The sequence below is a fragment of the Protopterus annectens genome, chromosome 4.part1 (assembly GCF_019279795.1).
Source record: "Protopterus annectens isolate FY-2018-M chromosome 4.part1, PAN1.0, whole genome shotgun sequence".
Taxonomy (NCBI): domain Eukaryota; kingdom Metazoa; phylum Chordata; order Ceratodontiformes; family Protopteridae; genus Protopterus; species Protopterus annectens.
Genome location: NC_056734.1, coordinates 131080692 through 131102843, shown reverse-complemented (window position 1 = coordinate 131102843; position 22152 = coordinate 131080692). Strand labels below are relative to the sequence as shown.

The window sequence follows — 22152 nt, the reverse complement described above, 5'->3', positions numbered from 1 at the left end:
ATAGATGCCATTTAGGTGTAAATCTAGATGATATAGCTGCCAGAATGCAGATGTTCATTATTCTCACTGTTGCAGTACCCTTTGGCTGTTTGGGTTGTATCCTGCCAGAGATACAGCAACCAACCAGTTTTCAAAAAGCTCTGGCTCCCCCACCCATACCTACATTCTGACTGCTGAATGGATAGCCACTGGGAAGGAAATCAGCAGTCAAAGTGTAGAGAACTTCAGTATTTTCTTGCTTCCTCAAGGGAAAGCAGCTCTATAGCTTCACATGACCTGCAATTGGCTACAGGCTTCATTTCTAGCAGATAAGTCCCCATGGGGGATCTTTCCACACTAAACAATATTGCTTTTTAAATATTTTTAATGTGTTTTTGTATTTTTTAAGAATACCAGCATTGTTATTGATAACAGAAACTATTTCTGGAACAGGGCTTATTATTGAATACTGGGGCTGTTTTTTTAAGAAGAATGTACCCCTTCGAGATATTTTAACTGAGGTGTAAGGATTTAAAGATAGGGAGAGGTACTTTGAGGCTAAACATGTATTTTATGTATGGTGCTTATGTACACTTTGTGGCAGCTTACCTTCAGTTCTTATTTTCTCTCAGAATGCTTTATGTGAAAGTGACTTGAGTTCTGACAGATTTTTTTTTGTGTACTCCATATGCTTGTACATTTGAATTTTGAGGTACTGTGAGGAGATGACGGAAAGTGTAAGTCTCTATGTTGATTAACACCTTCTGACCAACAATTCCTAGCAGGGCTTACTGGCAATCAGTCCTCTCTTGCTGTTTCTTCTTCCACTATACCTAAAAAGAAAAGCCAACAGAATTGGAACATTTGCGTATACCACAGACTCCAGTAGTGCCTAAGCCACTGGTGGGCGAATCTGCATTGGCCATTTGTTTTTCCTCAGACCACTCACTGGTTCTCTGGGTTCCTCTGATGTAGTACTGGAGGTCAGCCACTCTGTGTTCGGATGTTCACTGTCCAGTCTGAGCATTGGAGAACCATTTTCTTTGGGTCTGGGAGTTTCTCCAGGAGGTTCTTCTTGGTGGGGCTGGAAAGGCAACCTCTTGCCCAGGGTGAAGTGACATCTGTCTCGGTCTCCTTCAAAGGATGTTCCTAGAAAAAAGAAACAAAGGATTAGACATCACTCATACAAAAACATTTTGTCTGTTCATAAGGATGATATTCTTACTTGTACCAATGTGTTGATTGCAGACTTTCTCTCCTGGAGAGCAAAAATCTATACCAGAAGACTAACTAGGTCATATATATTTCTGAGGGAAATATGTCAGAGGATTCTGATATAGACATTGACAGAGTTTTTTCTTTGTCTGATTCTCAAGCCCAAGACACTGATTCAAAGGAAAGCTTGTCCTCTGCAAATCCATAAGAGGAATTTCCTTTTCTAAGACTAGTTCCGGGATGACTAATATATTTTTGTGGGAACAATTGATGTTACCCTAAACTGAGGGGAGATATGATATGCTGCAAGTGGATTTACCTCTTGCTATACCCATTCTCATTATGTCAGCCTTGGAGGATGTGTCAAATGCTGCCTGCAGTAAGCCCTCAGCCTTCAGTCCCCAAAAAATGCAGTACACTTAATACTATCCTTTTCCCCGTGGACTTGAAGGTAAGGTATTAGATTTATTTAAAAAAAATTTCCTTCCAGTTTATTCAGGTGGTGACAGCTTGTGGGATTGTTCTGCTACGTTACCTTCAGAAGATAGGTCCTGCCTGTATCCTATAATTTCTTACCTGTCTCAGGTGTCTGAACATGCTTTGAAGAGTGTATGATTGTGCAGATACTGTGTTGTAAGGCCATTACTGCTGCTACAGTTTTGCGAAAATATTCCTGGTATGTACTCAAGTTTTCTGATTAGATAATAGTCTTGAGATTTCAAACTCTGCTTTAGAAAAGGAGTTTTTTGTTAGGTGTTGCAGCTACCCAGGTTTTCAAACAGTTTGCTGACAGAGGAAAATTAATTCAGTGAGTTACTAAGATTTATTCAAGCCCTGCATTATAAGTCTTATAATTTTTTTATGACAGAATCAATCCCTGCCATCTTCTGGCAAACAGGAAACAAAAATAGATAGCGGGAGGGGAACAATAAAAAAACAGGAATCCTTTCAAAAAAGGCACAGACTACACTTTCAGAATGACTATACTATTATTTCTACCTCCACTCCACTCCTGTCCCTACATTTTTAAGTTTGCCCCATAGACTGGATCTTAGTCTATCCCTTTGGCAACAGGTTGTTTCAGACTCTTGGGTACTAATACTGGTTCAGGAGGATTTCAGTTGGCAGTGGATACACACACCTCTTTTCAGGGGATTTCCTCCTTAGTCTCAGAACCAAGCAGAGTTTCTTCCTCAGGTTCTTCAACACATGCTTTATCCCAGGAGTCATACTACCATTGCCTTTAGACCAAAAGGAGGAAGGCCTCTACTCTAGAATGTTTCTGGTTTCAGAGAATGAGCTTTCCTGGAGGCTAGTTCTAGCTCTAAATATCAAAAGCAATCTTTTACCATAAAGTCAGCAAGTAATACTGTCATTGAAACTGTAACTCACAGTAAACATCTGGGCGTTATAATAGATGACAGCCTAATATGACCAGCATATACTGCACACCATTAAATCTGTAATTGTCATGATTCCTTTTGCCAGGTTATACATGAGAAAAATTCAATGTTTTAAAAAATGTGGACTCAACGTTCTCATCCTATGGTATTTTCATATTCCACTTTTGAGCGTTGTCAAGGAAGAACTGCATTGGTGGAGGCAGTGAAATCCCTCAGTTTTTGCTTGAGAAACAGTTTCTATGAGGGTTAAGGTGTGAGGCCAGTGGGAGAGTTCAGACAGATCAAAGCACGTAACTGTCGGACGTGTTAATTATGATCCGTGCTGTAGAATCTCTTCATGACCTGTACTGCCAAGGACCATTACAGGTGATTGTGTACCACATCACATTGGTATTGTCTGTAAACAAATGGGATGGGGGCAGCATGTTTAACCCCTTTGCAGGCCGGCAATTATGGCTTCAGAGTTAGCTCTATAATATTGTATAAATAAAACCCAAGTCCAGCATGCTAATATCCTCCCGAGTTGGAAAACAATACTGTAAATCCACTCGAAACTTGGTATCATGTAGTTGAAATAAAAATCTCCACAAAGGCAGCATAAAACACTAATTTATTTAAGATGGTTGAAGCGCTTTTCGTTTGCTACAATCAGCGAAACTTCATCAAAAAGCTCCCTTTATAGGCGCAGCTGATCATTAATTAACCAGACTGAAACCCTAAAAGGCGCAGTAGCAGAAAACTACATTTCAAGTTAAAACCAAAACAAACGAAATAAGAAAACAAGTACTGCAGCAGCTTAATACATACTCCGATAATAACAAGAACTATAAACAATAAAATGTAACTTCTATATATATTATGTTACAATAATACTATCAAATATACTGCAACTTATAAAAACGATTGTTCTTCAAACCTAATACAATAAAGCCAGTAATTCCACTAATACTTTTGTGTCAGTAAGTATTCTCTATTCTAACTTGGACCATGAAAATAAAGATGACCAATACCTTGAACTATTCTAAATTTACTTCTTTAAGCTTTTTAATCTTAAGATGCTACTAATAGAACAGGTGTCATTCAAACCTGGTGGATAACAAGCGTTAAGTCTAATCTGCCAGTTTAGTTCAAGTTCCTTTAGTAAAGAGTAGTAGAGGAGAGAGGGGGGCCCAGACCACTGAAACTAGAAGAACTTTAACTAAACTGGGAGATTAGACTTAACGCAACAACCACAACAACAACCAGATGGCTGCTATATATACTCGGTATTGCTAAGCGTCGCACCGCACTACGCAAACAGGAAGAAAACAAAACAAAACAAAAATACAATTGATTACATCCGTTTTCTATTTTTAAATATATACCAGATGTCTGCTGTATATTTATAAGCACAGCTTGACATCGCTAAGCACCGCACAGCACTTTGCAAACATCTCATACAGATTAAAAAAATATTGTCCTGTGCTTACCACCTATCCAAAATTTTTCTGGACAGTCCACAATTATGGGACAGCCTCTACACTGTTGCTTGGACGGATTCAATATCCGTGTTACTGTGATCTCCCTCAGCAGTGTGCCATGATTAATATGCATGGAGTGCTGCTGAGGGGGAGCCGTGGCCATGTACATGGATACATTCAGTGTAGGCTCTACATGGAGTTTGTTGAATCCTGGGGTCTGTTTTTTTCTCCTCATAATTTTTGATTCAGACTCAGAGGAGGGCATGCTGTCTGAATCTCTTTGTCAGGAAGACTTTTTCCAGAACGTACCAGTGTTTTCAGTGGGAGAACACTGAGGTTTCTCAGTTGCTCAGAAAATACTATGAATGGGATTGCCACCTTTTCAAATGCCCAGAGTTGGACGATTTTTATAGAAACGTGAGATTGTGCAGAACAAAACAGGGCAGTGCAAAGTACATAACTTCTTTTTTGCCCAAATAACTCAAATGCTACAATAATAAACTTTTAACTTATGCTATTTTGTATAGCATTTAGGTGTTTTCAGTTCAAAGTAACTGTTTTATGCAGCTATTAAAGAAAACTTAGGAAATATTTTTTGTCCTAAAATCTCAGGATATTTACCATTCTTTAGTTTTTTTTTTTCCATCCACAGGATACAACCGCCCAAAGAGGGACAAGGTGATAACCCTAATTAGGAAATGTTACAACTGGAATTCCCAGAAACTCTTCCTACCCCCCATCTCTGTCAGCATTGGAGAATGTGTAGCCAGACAGCTGCACTTAAGAACGTAGGTAGAAATGTACAAAGTTCCTCAGTCTTTCAAATCTCTGTACATTAATCCCAGACCTGAACCGATTGCTCTAGGTTTAGTCATTTTAACTACTACTGCCTAGCATTATGTAGTCTCCCCCTTCTGACAAGGATGGTAACCCAATTGATAAGTCTGGGAAAAAGAGTGTATGCTTCTACAACTTTAATTTTTAGAATTTTGAACTGACAGGCTCGTATGTTAAAGCATATGCTGACTAATTGTGAAAGTATGAGGAATGTTTTACCTGCAGTTCCTTCCTGTGAGAAAAATCTGCTTGGTATGCTTTAATTTCTTCCATTTCCGAGGTCACTCTTCATTGTTTAAAGTGTGTTTATGACTCTGTAAATACTATATCTATAGCTGTTCCCACTGGTACTGTGTTGAAGAGGTTTGACTGGCTGTGTTCTCAGGACCTCCCAAAGGATGTAAAAACTTTTTTGACATTTTAAATTCACCTTTGGAGAGAGCTTTAGTTTCTGGACCCTCTGCAGCAGAGGTTATCCAAATGTAAGCAGAGTAGTAAGCTGATAAAGGAATCTCTCAGATTTTTCAGGCCTCCTCTAAATTTTCCAAGGGATTTTCTGCTCCCTTGAGCAGTTTTGAAAAGAAATAAAACAGTCCCAGCAAAATACTGGAAAGCAGACTTTTAAAAAAAATAATGGCAGTGTCGTTCCAGAAAGAAAGCAGAAACCCCCAGAACAAATAACAGTCAAATAAATCAGAATGACTTTGTAAGGGACCTTATCTCCCCCATCACCCCCCCCCCCGGCAGTCCTTATCCTTTCTAGAAAGTCTTAATTTCCATTTTTCTTTGTCAACAGATTGTATCAGATAAATGGGTTCTGAGACTGATTCAGCAGGGTTACAGATGAAGGTGGGAAGAAAGCACCCCATTCTAGTGAAATTATTCCACATCAACAAAACAAAACCCCTTTTTTCCCTCCTTTCCTGTAGCACGTGCTTTCTGACGGAGTAATAGAAACAGTTTTCCTCCTTCCCAGTTGGGAAGACATTTTTATTCACAAACTTCTGGTGCCAAAGAAAGAAAATGCTGTAGGCCAGTTGTGGACCTTTCTTTCCCAAACCAATTTGTCTTAGTGCCCAAGTTCAAAATGTTCACTTCATAGCCTGTTACCCCTTTTTCCTCATTTGAGCTTTTTGGTAACCTTACATTTAAAGGATGCTTATCGTGATATTTGTATCCATCCAGACATCAGGCATGTCTTAAGGTTTTGTGTCTGGATCACATTATCAGTTCTCTGCCATACCATTTGGGCTATCCACGGCTCCAAGAGTGTTCACAAAGTATTTAGCTCGCTACAAGCTATCAGTGTTATTCCATATTTAGATGACGTGCTTATTTTTTCAGAGTCTTTTTCAAGGTGTCAGGAATCTCTCGGGTGAGAGAATCTCTTGTGCAGGCTGGGATTCTAAGAGAACATTCAAAAGTCTTTTTTGATTCCATCACACAACTGTGTTCTTGGGGTGTCTAGTAGGCACCTCATTACAAAGAGATTTTCTTCCACAGGAAAGAATAGAACTATATTTAAATCTATTTTGGGGGTTTTCATCTCTGACTTCGGTCACTGCAAGGGAATACCTTGGATTTTGGGTCTCATGACATCTATGATTGTCATGTAACCTCTAGCAAGACTCCACATGAGAAAGATACAGTGATATCTGAATTTCCTTTGGTCCAAGCATCAACAGTCATTATGTTTTTCAGATAACAGTTATCAGATTTGTGAGAAAAGAAATCATTTGGTAAAGAGGCATCAGATATCCCTGAATCCAGGTCTTTTTTCTCCCTTCCTGCTCCAAAGCAGTTAGTCACCACAGACACCTCGAACTTTGCTTGGGGAGAGTTGTCAAGGGGATCAAAGTGTAAGGTATCTGGGACAACAAAGACGGACACAAGCACATAGAAATTAAGAAACATTTCACCTTAATGAAGGAACTCAACTCTCTGAATCACCTTTGGTCCAGGACAGTACCACAGTAATGTGGTATATAAACAAGCAAGAGGGAGCTAGGTCATACCTCTGTGTGGACTAACCATGTTAGCATAGGATGTAGCTTTTCGGCACTCCATCAGTGCAAAATTGTGTGGTAGACAAGCTGAGCAGGACAATGGTGGACCCTCAAGAATCGAAACTAAAATCAGATCAAGGGGTCTTCCAAGATTTGATCCATCTGTGGGGAATTCCTCAAGTATATCTTTTTGCCACCTCTCTGAACAATCAGCTGGCAAATTCCTGCTCCAGGACTCAATGCAAGAAGGCCTGGAAGAGACAGATGCTTTTTTTCCTTGAACAGCAATGTTCCTGTATCCTTTTCCACCCCTTCCACTGATATCCAGTTTATGCTTGAATATTGAGAAGGATTCAAAAAAACATTATGGTATCTCCCTTCTGACAAAGGCAACAATGGTTCTCCCTTCATTTGGAATTGGCCTAGAAAGTTACCAAGCCCATCTCCGGCTGTAGGGATTTCAGGTCTTTCCATACCTGGATGATTGGCTCCTTATGGCATTCACAAAGCATCATCATCTGTCTGAGAGCCAGTTTGCGATCCATCTTGTGACGCAAGGGTTTATGCCCAGGCTGGTGAGCTTATCAATAATACCTGAATGGGGAATGGTGTCAAATGCTTTAACAAGGTCAAGGTAAGCTGTGTGTACCTCCTTTCCCTTATCTATAGCCTGAGTAACTGTCTCAAAGAAATCCACCAGGTTCAGGAGGCATGATCTGCCCTTGATGAAGCCGAACTGTGTGGGGTCCAGTGACTGGAGGTTCCCAATCTCTCCGTTTATGAGTTCCATAATGATTCACTCCATAGCCTTACAGATCAGACTGGTCAGGCGTATTGGTCGGTAGTTCCCAGGGTCAGTTGTGGCCCCACCCTTGTGTAGCGGGACCACCATTGTCGTGCGCCATTCTGTGGGCACATATCCTGTGGAGAGGCTGAGACTGAACAGGGTATTAAGATGCGGGGTTAATTCCGTTTGGAGCTCGCGTATGATGCATCCTGGGACACCATCTGGTCCCATGGAGGCAGTGTTTTTAGCTTTAGATAGAGCCTTGTTAACCAACGTATCAGTAATAATTGGACTTACACAATCCCCTAGAATGGTAATAGGCCCTGTAGGTGGTGAGGGGGGGGGGGGATTTGCACTGAACCTGTCAGCCAAGATGTTGGCAATGTCAGAAGGGTCAGTGTATTTTGTTCCATTTTGTACTAGCTCAGAACAGACCTGAGCGTTGCCATTTAGGTTTTTGATGTAGCCATAGAAGGCCTTATGGTTATCCTTGGCATCCTTGGCAACTTTCTTTTCAAAATTAGCTTTAGTTGACTTGATGAGGGCCCTCAATTTCTTACTAATGTTGATCAGGGATGATTTTTCCACTTGAGATTTGGCCTTTATTTGTATAAGTCTCCTCCTTTTATTGTATAGTTTGCTTATGGCCGGGGTCCACCAGACTGGCTTCTTCTTGCTTGAGGAAGGAGTCTTGGTTTTATTTGGGATAGCACGGTCCATGCAATCCTGAAGATGCATATAGAGTGCCTTGGTGTAGGATTCCGCATCCTGGATATCATTATCCTTCTGCAAGGGAATAGTGAAGCTTTCCACTTCGGATGCAAGTAGTTTGAAGTTTGCTTTGGAAAGGTTTTTGACTATGGTTTCTTTGATTGGGGGAGGAAGAGGAGTGAGGATGTCCAGGGTTATCAGTTTGTGGTCGGATCTGACCAAGGAGGGGGTGATAACGGGTGTGGTACAATGGGCGCCCATATTTGTGATGATTAAATCCAATATGTTGTCCTCACTAGTGGGGGAACATACTAGTTGTTCAGGGGCATTTGAATTTATAAATGCTATGAATCGCTGAGCATAGGAGTTGGAACATTGGTAGTTCGCCCAGTCTATACCAGGGTAGTTGAAATCACCCAAGATTATGGTGTTGGGTAGGACCTTTATATTTTCCAATGTCTCAAGGAATGCAGAGTGAGCATCTTGGGACATGGTGGGTAATCTATAACTGGCTACGACTTGAAATGTGTTTTTGCCTGCTGATAGTTGCGCATGGATGATCTCTGGGGCATCATGCTGCGCTACTAACCTGGAGATATGGGTATCCTTGATGAATATGGATACACCTCCGCCATTTGTACTGCGATCTGGTAACTGAGGCCAGAAGGTATGATATGAATTGTAACCTGGCAGTACTGGGGTGCTCTCTTGAGCCTTGAACCAGGTTTCCTTCACTGCACAAACATCGATTTTCTCCATGCTGAGGAGAGCCTCGAGTGTGTGCATTTTGAGGTTGAGACTTCTGGCGTTGAGTAGCATTACCCTTAGTTCTTGGTTACCTGTGCTGGTTACGGTGGTTGGTTTGTCCTTTGAGCCTTGCCTAAAAAAGGCACTATGGGGACGACGAGAGCCTTGGCCAGTATTTGAAAACCTAGGGGGGTGACAGGTGCAACCCATCTCTGGCAAAACAGCGAGGCTTGTCTATCATGTCATCCCAGGCAGACAGACAACTGGATCCCCTTAGAATGACACCAGAAGCTTAGCCAATTGTTGAAATTGATCATTTTGTCTTTGTATTGTGGTATCATTCTAGGTGAAGGTAGTATGCTACTCAAGGTCAGGTTCATGCCAGCTTGGGCTACATGATCAGAGAGCTCCTCAATGTCTCTTTTCATGTAGTCCAGGGAGGTACGTCTTAGATCATTCACACCAACATGTACAATGACAGCGTCATACTTGTACTTGTTCTGGAGTGACCTAAGTGCCTGTGTTATGTGGCGGATCCGAGCACCCGACAGGCAGCTGACAGTAACCTTCTCCTTGTTCACCCTGATGAGTGGAACATCAGTGTGCCTTACTATAGAGTCTCCTATTACTAGCGTGTTAGGTATGGTGTTTTGCCTTAAGGGCTGTTGTGAGGCACACTGCTGAGGTGAATTATGTGTTATCTGGCTTGTGTTTGGGGGTGCAGGTTGCTTGCTTGTCTGCTTTGAAGGGCACTGTTTCTTTTTCAGACTGGTACCTAGTGCCTCCGAATATGTTTTTGTGTATGTATGCGCATGTTTTGCCGGTGCTTGTTTTGTAGATTCATGTGTGACAGGTGGTGTGATGCAAGTGTGTCCCTTATCCTCTTGACTGTCTGTTGCAGTCATGAGTTGAGTGCGCTTAGCCTCCAGTCTGGCTGTGTATTTGCATCTCTCACAAGTGTTTGTGTCTAGAGATAAGAGGAGAGGGTTGTCTGTATACATGAGGCAGTTGTGACACTGCCTCAGGATGCCCAATTCCACCAGATGAACTGGAGAATACACCTGAAGCTGACCTCTGGACATGTTTGAAGAGTAAATTGAACTTAATTCCTGTGGATGATCGAGGGTCTTATGCTATATTATAATAGTACCTGTCTAGGAAATTTGGAGAATAATAATGCTGTCTAGGAGATTAGGACAAGTGCTGATTTCTGTTTTGCAAGTGCTGATCTGAAGCACTTGAGTTGAGGCTTGCCTAGTTCTAAGGGAAAATTTACAGTGCAGATGAAGTGTCCTTTGGTGATATCCTTGAGATCCTAAGACAGAGGGGTGATTAGAAGTCCTCAGCGGAATCCATATTTCTGCAGGCCTTTTGTGCCCAGCCCCCTACCTCCTGGGTTACGCCACCGGCCGATGAGCTTGTCCAGCTCATTGTCCAGCATGCATGGAAGGCTCCAGATACTTTGGAAGCTATACCTTGGAGGCCTGACAAAATGATCTCCCTCTGCTGAACATCCTCATTGGTCCAAAGGTCTTCCAGTAGATGCCATGGTGGTGGTGGCTGCAACCAAAAAAGACTTGGCAGAAGAGAGCCAGACTGTCCATCTGCCCAACAAGGAGTCGCGGGCGATAGACAGACTCGGGAAGCATGTGTTTGTGTCATCGACCTTCACTGTAAGGTCCTTGAACTACTTGGCACTCTTTACGAGGCTGCAGAGAGACCTTATCAACCAGCTCTCTGAAACCCTGGCAGGAGCTGTTTCTGATGAGTTGCACGACAACGTGGCCTCTCAGATAGTAACCCTGGAATCGATATCCAATTCTTCCATGCGCCTCATTTCACATGCAATGGAAGGAACGGCTAGAGTGGCAGGTGCAGGCATAGTCACAAGATGTCATGCCTGGATGCGCCTTTGCAGACTCCTTTAAGGCTTCCTTTATGAATGCCCCCATCGAGGCCACTTCATTGTTTGGCCCAAAGGTTAAGGATATGCTGGCAAGGTGCGAACAAGATGGTAAGACCCTGTCTGCCGTTGGTGTCTGACACTCCACCCCTCAATGATTCTACTCCAGAAATCAGAGGAACGGGAAGATGTGGCACAGAAAATCACAGGGCTCTTTCTGTGATGCATGTGCTGAGTTCTCCCCTAAGGGTAGAGGGGGAAACCCTAATGGAAGATGCCCCTTTTGGGACAGGGGAGGTCTGCGAAACTGGGGTTCCAGAGATTCTTTCTCTGGGCAACCCTACCAGTGCTCCTGAAGCATTGCCAGACTGCTCACCTCTGGAAGTGGTCGGGGGTCATTTTTCCTTGTACCCCACTGCCTGGTGAACCATAACCACCGATTCTTAAGTACATCGGATAATATCCAGAGGTTACCGCATTCCCTTCCATCTCTGTCTGACTTCACTCAAGATTCTTTTTAGTGCCAAAAAAGACAGGGGACTGGAGACCGATTCTGGATCTCAGCACACTAAACAAATTTGTAAAAACAGAGAAATTTTGGATTGTCACAGTTCAGTCTAGCCTTCCTCCTTTGGAAGAAGACGATTGGATGTGCTCTATAGATCTTCAAGATATGTATTACCATATCAAAGTGGACAAGCACTCAGGAAGATACCTCCGCTTCCACATAGGAACCAGTCACTACCAATTTCAAGCACTGCTCTTTGGTCTCCCTACAGCCCCTAGAGTGTTCACCAAATGCATGGCAGTGGTTATTGCTCACCTGCAACTTCAAGGATTCCAGGCGTTTCCATACCTAGACGAATGTCTCCGTACCGCCCCCACCAAGCGTCTACTGGAGGAAGCCCTGGATTACACTCTTCTCACAGCTCAGCTCCAGGGAATCGCTATAAACTGGGAGGAGAACAACACGACCCTGGCACAATCTTTAGAATTCATCGGAGTTCTATTGGACACAAGAAATTGCACAGCATCTCTTCCGGATCACAGACTTTAAAGAATAAGACAACAGGTTCAGCCACTAATGTCACCACAAATCTTCTACTCGCTCCATACTCCAACTCTTGGGGTCAGTGGCAGCCTTGGTCACCATTATTCCTCTGGTCAGGTTCCACATGAAACATTTTCATTGGCTACTTCTCACTCAGTGGTACCCTCTACAACATACTTTGTCTATTCAGATAAGTATAACTCAGAGATGCAAGCAAGATTTGCTCTGGTGGATGACTGAAAATCCCCAACAATGGTCGTGCCCCTTCAGCCCCCATCAGCCAAAAGCCATGGTACCACAGACACCTCCCTGATGGGGTGGGGGGGGGCTATGTCAGGGAAACTCGGTCCAAGGCACCTGGTCGGAGACAGAGGCTCATTTGCATATCAGTGTCCCCAAACTGAGGGCGGTGCTACTAGCATTGCAAGCATTTCACTCGATCCTTCCATCAGGGATTGTTGCAGTCCAATCAGACATGTCAGTAGTCTGGTACATCAACAAGCAAGGGGGCACCAGACTTACCCATTATGCCGAGAGGCCTTGAGAATATGGCAATGGGCGATAGGTTCCAACCGCTTTCTAATTGCAATGCACATTCCCGGGAGCTCCAACGTGATAGTGGGCAAATTGTGCAGGTGCATCCTACAACCTTACGAGTGGTCCCCCAGTTCTGTGATAGCAGCAAAAGCTTTCTACCTCTGGAGCCAGCCTTGTTGCGATCTATTCGCCTCGCCAATCAACTACAAGTGCAGCAACTACTTTGCCCTGATCCCCCCACAGGGACATTCACCGAGAGACGCTCTAGTCCACGCTTGCCCCTTGGGTCTGCTTTATACTTACCTTCCTCTACCCCTCATTTCCCAGTTTCTGAAGAAAACACGGCAGTTGAAGAGCAAAGTAATCCTCATTGCACCATATTGGCCTCGACAAGTTTGGTTCCCTTCCTCTGGCCTCACCTGCTAGATTGACCATGGATTCTCATTCCAACTCCGACATTGATCTCCCATCTGCAGAGTCTGACCCACCCAAATCTAACAAACCTGAAGCTGACAGCTTGGTTTCTCCACTTCCAATGATTGCCAGGCAGGATAATCTCTCCTCTCCTCTCCAGTGCGCAGTATTCTTATTGCATCTCATAAGTCATCCACCAGGCTAACCTATCTCCGCAAATGGGAAAGATTTACCTTATGGGCAGCGAACAAACTATTGGATCCCTTGTCAGCCCCAGCTTGGGTGTATTAGATTGTTTGTCAGATCTCTTTCAATCTGGGGTATCAGTTTCTACTGTTCGTGTTCATTTAGCTGCCATTTCTAATTTCCACATTGGCTTCCAGGACTCTTGACTCATGTTACACAGACTCTGTAAGATTTTCTTGAAGGCCGTTTTCCACCTAAAACTTCCCTTTAGAGAACCAGTGCAACCTTGGGACCTGGCTTTGGTTCTGCAAGCCCTAACAGCACCCCCTTTTGAACCTGCATCTTTATGAGATTTAAAGTACCTCTCTTGGAAAACCTTGTTGCTGGTTGCTATCACATCGGCCAGACGTCTGTCAGAACTTCAAGCCTTATGCATCGAACGTCCCTACCGTATCTTCCATAAGGCTAGAGTCTCACTGAGAACTAATTCCTCCTCCTTACTGAAAGTGGTGTCAGAACGGTCTATCAACCAGTCTGTTGACCTCCCAGTATTTTTTCCTAATCAGTCTAACAAGGCGAGTATTGCCTGCACTCCCTAGATGTTCACAGACAAATCCATTTTTATTTGGACAGAACAAAATCTACCCGTAAATCAGACTAATTATTTCTGGCTTTTTCTGTACCAAGACTAGGTCGTCCTGCTTCAAAAGTTACATTAACATCATGGTTGGGAAAGTGTATTACCTTCATCTGCAAGAACAACATCACCTTGCCTTAAAAAGTGAAAGCACATTCTACAAGGTCAATGGCAACTTCAGCAGCTTTCCATGCTAAGGCTTCCCTCAATGACATTTGCTCAGCTGTAACTTGGGCCAACCCATATACTTTTATTCTTCATTACAAATTGGATTTGGCCCCCAGAGGAAGAGCTTCTTTTGGTTTCATGGTGCTCAGGAATGTCCTTCCATGATGGCCGCCCAGGGATATAGGTAGCTGGGGACTCTGTCTCAGTAAGGAATGAACGAAGATTAACATCAGATAAAGAAGTTATGTCTTACCATAATGTTCCATCTGTGTTGTTGATCTTCGATCATTCATTACTCCCCACCCTCTGTCCCCCTCTGAAGGTTCCTGGTGGATTTCATATGGTCCTTCTTCCATTTCTGTAGGTCTGTTATGACCAGAGGTAGCCTCTACTTTTGTCGATCAACTTGCAAACTCGATCTGAGGTAACAGGGAACAGAGCATTGTGGGTAGGATCTTGGCTCAAGAGTTTTTGGCTGATGCGAGCTTAGTATAAGGCCAGCTCGGTTCCGAGGATGGAACCGATAACTCATCAGTAATGAATGAACAAAGATCAACAACACAGATGGAATGTTATGGTAAGACATAACTTCTTTTTTTGTTTGTTTGTGTCCTACCATCCAAGAGCCCTGAGCCAGCTGATTTCTAAGTAAACTATCTCTTCCTGGAATGCTAAAGATATTTCCTTCTGTTATTCTACCCATGGTAAATGCCTTTCTTCTGCTGAGAGAGCACATTCTATTAGAGCAGTGTCTCCCTCTGAAGGCTTCTTTAAAGGCATGGATACTTGTTCTATCCTGGAGACAGCTACCTGGTCCTCTGTTCATACTTTCACTAAATATTACAAACTAAATGTCATCTCCAGGTCCAGGGCAGAGTTTGCCAGAGCTATCCTACATGGTTTTGTGGAAGAAGTTTCTGTTCCGCCACCCTATCTTCCCTAAGCATGAGCTTTGGCATTATCCCTAATGTGATGAATACTGCAGCATGTAGAAGAGAAGGACGTCTGTGGTTCTGGTAAGACTTTACACAACTATTCTTTATGAATTTAAAAATCTGAGTAAGCTTTGCAAAAGGAAAACATAGCTGTTAAACCTTGTTAATTTCTCTAAAAGGGTTATGCAGGCTGTCAGCAGTGGTGATGCTGTTAAAGCTTATCCTGATCTGTCCAAAGCATTTAGTAGCATGCTTCATGCAGGAATTATAAGAAAATTATCACCTTTACACATAGATCTTTGCATGATTAGGTGATTTTCCAGTTGGTTGAAAAGTAGAACCCATATAGTTTGTGGGCAAGTGTATCTTCAAATAGTACTAAAGTGGAGTCCCTCAGTGGTCTGTGTTAGGTCTCCTCCTCTTAACCACCTACTTCTCTGAACTCAAAAATGATTACCAGGACCTCTGATTAACCAAGTTTGCAAATGATTTCAAACAGGGTGTAAATTGTTAAAACCCCTTAAGATATCTGCACCCTTCAGAAAGAGCTTACCTTAAGTAAATCCTGATATACAGAAAAAATAGCTTAAGATAAATGTATGTTATTGTTTCTTTAGGAAAACAGAAGTTACCCACAATGTACAGTACAGTACATATAACACACTTCCAAAAAAGTAAAAGATATTCAGGATCCTGATACCTTAGTCAACAGTTCTCTCTCTGTCACTCCTTTGATTATCACATGGCAACTTTTGTTAGGCAATCCTTCTACTTAACACAGCTGTTAGCCAAAGGTATTTCATGTGAATCTTAAGATGCTATATAAGCTAGTATCTAGAAACAAAAGTGTTTTATTGAAGAAACCAAGTTCTTTATGAGGCACATTTTTAAAATGAGAGAGCCACAGACAAGCAAGAAAGAGGTTAAAGACTGCAGGTGAATATATTACATCTGGATGAGTATATTTAGCTTTAGTATACATGGTAAGTAAAGAATAAAGAAACTGTTTCTGTTCAAAAGCCAGTAAACTGATAAATGTAAAAACCTGCTGGATCAAATGGATGTAAACCAGTTGCTTAAATTCAGTTTGGAAATGGGAGAAGGGCCACAAGTCTGGTACTAATAGTACAGATGTTTGCTGGAACACTGAGAGCTTGGCTGCAGTGATAAGGACATTGTCAGAAACTTTATATCTTGTATAGATGGTCATAACCGTGCGGAAAATGAATCAGTTTAGTTTAGTAGCAAAAGCCATCACTGTAATCTTCTAGCACAGCATTGTATAGATGTAGGGAGAAGAGAAGTTATATTTTTTGTCTCTTATATGCTGACAGATTTCATTGCCCCTTTTCATTTTTCATAACCTGAATTGAGTGGAGAGGTAATCATTGTACTACAGTACCGATACTGTTGGTAGGGAGGCACTGTGCTAGGTCTACCTTTACCTTTACCTAACACGGTATGCATTGTGACATCAGTACAGTTTGTGCACACGTGATTTCATTCACAGATTTATCACCCAGGTACAATACCCTATTGCTTTGTCTGCCTAGGCTGGAGCCTCTAGCATTTACCAGAGGGTCCTAGGCAGGTAGGAACTAATCTTTAGCTTCCCCTGAAGAGAAGGAAAGCTGGCAAGAGTTGTTTGATCTGACCTATTACCTTAGTTTTCTGTCATCTGTCTGGCACCTGGCTAACTTATCAATTTAGATCACCAGCATTACAAATGAAAATTCTGTTTGCCAGCACTTCATTTTAGGGAAGGGTTATACTGAGGTTTCTTTTAGATACTTCTAGTAATTAGACCCAAAAATGAAGGTTTATACTTGGAAGCTGGTAAGCAAACACTGTTGCCCCATAACCTCGATTATCAATAGGGTATGTTTTAAGTTACCCTATTAAATAGCTTATTTTGTTCTATTTTATGTTGTAGAACTGTTAACACTTCTGGTGATAGCATTTGAATATCGTAGCTGCTTAAGCATGCTGAATTGGCTAATTGTACATTTAATAAGTATGCCTTTTCTGATTCCATTTCTAGTACTACAGTTTGCCGGGCAACCGTTTGACCAAGCGATCCGATTTTGTGCCCGAAATGGGGAGTATATTCTAATCGATACAAGTTGGTCTAGCTTTGTTAATCCATGGAGCAGGAAAGTTTCATTTATTATCGGAAGACACAAAGTCAGAATGTAAGTATTAAATTATACTGTGTGCATATCTTAAAACTGTTTCACAGTTCTTTGTTGAGACACAAACGTACTTATTTTTCAGTAATTTAAAAATGGCACAGAGTTGCCGCCTCACAGCAAGAGTTTCTCCGGTTTGATCCTCGGCTGGGGTGCCTTCTGTGCGGAGTCTGCATGTCCTCCCTGTGGTCGCGTGGGTTTCCTCCGGGTGCTCCGGTTTCCTCCCACATCCCAAAGACATGCTGTAGGTGGATTGGACACAGTAAATTGGCCCTAGGTGTGTGTGTGTGTGTGTGTGTGTGTGTGTGTGTGTGTGTGTGTGTGTGTGTGTGTGTGTGTGTGTGCCTTCTGTGGAAGGTTGGGCACCGGGCTGTTAACTCCAACACTGTAAAACTCCACTGCCAATCATGAGCGGATGGTGATCCACTGTGGCGACCCCTAACCGGGAAAAGCCGAAAGAAGAAGACAGATGCTAGATGCTACTAACAATACTTCCTCGGAGAAGGGGGTTAGGTGGCATAAAAATAAAAAAAATAAATTACTGATCATGTTCAATTGAATTGATACATTTTTTAAAGGAAACAATATGATTTAATTTGTTATGCAGCACTAGGTATTTGCTGTAGCGACCTGGATGGTGTAATTCTGCAGACTGTAGTAATCGGTGAATTTGACATGTATTCCAATAATTATCAGTAATCCATAAAGTGCTGTTTGTTGTATATTGGCAAATTTGTAGTTGTAGGCACGTGTTAAGAAATGAGGCCCACAAAAGTGCTATGATAGCCAGCAAACAGGACAAAAATGAGAAGCATTTGCTGGCTTTCCAAAACTACATTACACCACATGCATCAGTGTAGATGAGTAAAGATGCAAAGAACACCTCCTTACCTAGATGGAGTAAAAATAAAACAAAAAAAAACACATATATATATATATATATATATATATATATATATATATATATATATATATATATATATATATATATATATATATACATATATATATATATATATATATATATATATATTTTTTTTTTTTTGCAGGAGGTACTAATATTTACTTTTAAGGGTTTTGCCTGCACGTTCTTGTACTTGCATATACTGAGTTCATGGTCACACAACCATGGGGAAGTCAAGTATACAGTGACGGTTATTTCACAATAGTGTAGTTTTTTTTAACATAACTGGCAGTTGCATGCTTCTCTGTTGAAGAACTTAAACATAAAAAGCTTGTCTAAGGTTTATATCACTCTTAATCTACTCACTGCTGGCATTAAAACTACATGCCCCTTAAGCTAAGATAAAGGTGCTACATAACTGAGATAACATGGCCATAATTTGAAAAATTCAGTGACACACAAAACATACTTCAGCAGATCAAGCAGTTTGTACTACAGTTCAACTAATGTATTTCCATCAGCCTGTTGTGATCAGTGTTCACATAATCCTTATAGTTACACTCATTCAAAGACAGTTGCAGAACTCTTTGTTCTCCTAAGAGGCGATGCTGCATTGAGAGTCATTATCCTCGATCAAGCTGTGAAATCATCTTTGAATTCATAGTAGATCAGAAGAAAGCAAATAATGTCCTGGTTTCAGGGAGTAAAAAAAAAACATTGGGCTCATTGCCAATATTTTCAGCAAAAGCTCTTATAGGTGAGCCAAAATAGAATCACACAGCACCTGGGAAAGTAGATACTCTGCCAAAAGAAATCATTGATGGATTGGCTTTGGCTACCAGGTAAAGAGTATTGCTGCTGAACATGTACCAGTAGTACTGGAATCAGGTTGGTTACTACTAGAGAGCATCAGGGCATATCAAACTGGAAAGATCAGAAGCAGAATTGTGTGCCTTCTATTTGTTTACCTGTAGATCACTCAGTATTTACAATATTAATTCAGATACTAAAAGTCTGATATTATTAACTTCTGTACTGAATATTTATATCTGTGGATGTCTTCACATTAGCCATCATGTGTTAATGTATTTTTTTAGTAATACCTACTGCTTGCATATACCATTTCCAGCATGATGGTGTTATATTTCATTTTTGCATTGTTAATATACATATTGAAAATGTCAATTGTTTAATAGCTTTCTGTAATCATAGTTGAGTAACTTAAGTCTTGCACATCCTACAGTGGAGCTCTAATTGTACATTCCTTCCAGATCATCTCAGCTTGCACATGTCACCTAGCTCCCTAAAGTAGAACTTACTCTCTGCGATATTAGTCTTGCTATTCAAATATTACTAATAGTAATAACATGTACTTCAGAATAAACAGTTGTACCTCTGGATGTGTTTATCTTAATTCAGCATTTTTCTGCCCCCCCTTTTTTTTTGCTTAACACCTCGTGTTTGTACATGACCTTCCCAGCAAATATAATCCTTGTAATGCATTTTATGGCCATTTTTTTAAAGTTTAGGTGAGTTTCTGTATTAAGGCCCTTTTGGTACAGTTCCCCAAAATGCTTTCTGGTTCCAGAGACTTAATGTTAATAACGTCTGTTATTTATGTTGATTAAAAGCTTCATTTGAAATTTTTGACAAGAAAACTTACTAATTTTGCATTTTTTCTTTGGGGTTATGTTTATGCATTTTAATTTTTTTTTTTTTTTTTTTTGCTTAAATCACAATTTTGGTGCCGTTTTGTATGTTAAACATTTTTGACAGGAATTTTTTATACGTTTATGCCTTACTTCTTGTCTGAGGCTGTTTTATGCTGTTTCTAATCATTTGGGGCTGAAACTAGCCTTTTTAATTTAAATTGGGGGATTTTTATGACATGTATTTTGTGCTTTGAACTTTGTTAATGAAACTACAGTCATTTTATGCAGTTTAGTACCCAGAATAGTATCCCTGCAGAAATAGACTTCACATTGTTATTTGAGGGAGGTTAGTTGAATTTGTCCATTTTTTTTACTAGGCTGACCATGCAGCATGTGACTGCCTCTAGGAGCCAAAGTCCTCGTCACTGCCACCAGTGAGAGATGATCACTAAGAACAGGAATACATTTACACAGTACTTTCAGATGCAGCTCTCTGCATCAAGAACAATTTTCCTCAAATAGCTTACAGGGAACACGCTCCAGACCTGAGAATAGACTGTCTCTCTCCAGATCCCAAACAAGACTCACTTAAGAGCACTGTGTCCCAGTTCCAAGTAGCTGACACACCCACACCTGGGTATTTGATTTTCACACACACACACACTCCTGGGAAAGGCTGGTGCAGATTTACTAGATGTACCCCTTCTGCCCAGACTATAAGGTAACCACGCTGCCACCGACTAGCACAATGAACGGTATAAAACTGTTCAATAAATAATAAAATTAAAAAAAAAAATGAGAATACTAAATATCTAAGTACAATAAACACCAGAGTTTCAATCACAGGAGAAATAAAAATAACACAGTTGGACAGATTCAAACACATGCAGGAAAACAATACTTAACTAATCAATGTATTTCCTGACTACCTAAAGAATATCTGATGTTCTTCGTGTTTCACTGTTGCAGTCATCACATTTGGGGTTATCTGCTTGCAGTAGCCCACAGTCGGCCTGATTATCAAAGTCTTGGGTCCTGCATCGGTTGCTGTCTCATTTTCCATGACATCAGGTAGTCAGGGGTATAAAGCATGCAGCTGACACCATTAAACAGTCTTTCTTGCCGTGTGGTGCCCGAAGCAGAAGCAGTTCGCAAGTGCCGGTTGGCCGACTCCTGAAATTTTCATTTTCGAGTTTCAGAACCGAAGTCTTCAACTAAGCTAAGTACCCCATTGGGGAAACTTTTTCTTGCTCTAATCCGATGTCAGTAAATGTTAATAATTGTATTTCTTGTGGAAAGCAAATACCTCAAAGATTTTCATTCGTACTGCATTCCTTGCTTAGGCCCTGACCACGACGTACCTCGCTGTCGTTTTTTTGCCTTATTTAAACAAACTATTCATTGCCAGTTTATTTACACTTCTAAATATTTTAGTACTCGGTTCAATTATCCAGACATGGCTTCAGTAAGCCACCCGACTACCGACATTCTGAAAAAACGCAAAGCTAAAGACAGAGACAGATCGCATAGGTCCAAAGCTGCCGATGACGTTTCTCCTAAGCTAGTCGCCAATACTCGGTGAGGTGCTTTCGCAGCCCCTGATGCCCGCTACTTCAGATTCGCAGGCCTCTACTAAGACCCATTCGGAGTCTGGTATGCCGTGAGATGCTTCAACTGTGGAACCTGCTGATGTCTCTACCTTGGATGGGTCTGGAGCCACTATGCAGGCACCGGCTTCTGAGGGTGTATTCAGGCCTACTGACTTACATGTTAAACTGACGCCATCTTCTTCTTCAAGGCCTAAAACTCGATCCATGCCTAGAAAACCGACGCCCAGATCGCATGGTCAGGCCTCTATGCCTAAAAAACAAATGATGAGAATGGCTGAAGACCTTATTACTCTAATCAGAGGAAGCCACCCTTCCCCCTCCTAAAGACCTAGGGCTGAGTTTCCTTATGATTCTTCTGAACAGGACTCTGAAATTTCTGTTTCCTCTGATGACCAGGATTTACCCTTATCTGCCCATGAGGATTCTAATGCAGAGGACTCTATTCCCTCTGCTTCCCCACCAGAGGATTTCTCTTTTGGTGAAACCTTGCATACTCTTAAGGAGCATTTCTGCTGGGAAAGCCAGGATTACTCTTATTCTAAAAAGTGGCTTAGGGATTTCTTTCTCTTGCTGCCCCAATACAGGCCTTTAGCTATCCCCCCTGTACTGGACATTGTTGATGATGCCTTTTCGGAATCTAGCTTGCTCCTGGCTCTTTACCTCCTGCTCCCAGAAAACCTGATAGATATTACAGGGTTCCTGACTCTCACAAGTTCCTCTTTAAAAATCCTACTGCGGATCCTGAGACCATTTCACAGGAACCCAAGAGCATTAATGCTACTACTGCCAAAAATCCTACCCCCTCTGATAGAGATTCCAGG

At 41.6% G+C, this 22152-nt stretch overlaps 1 protein-coding gene across 1 annotated transcript in view; it reads left to right on the top strand.

Annotated features, from left to right (window-relative positions):
- The window catches only part of PER2 (period circadian regulator 2), a 1339110-nt gene that overhangs the window by 499905 nt on the left and 817053 nt on the right, over window positions 1-22152 (top strand). Inside the window, exon 13 of the mRNA XM_044070032.1 lies at window positions 17018-17168. Within this exon, the coding sequence (XP_043925967.1) occupies window positions 17018-17168 (151 nt within the window). The remainder of the gene's footprint in view (window positions 1-17017; window positions 17169-22152) is intronic.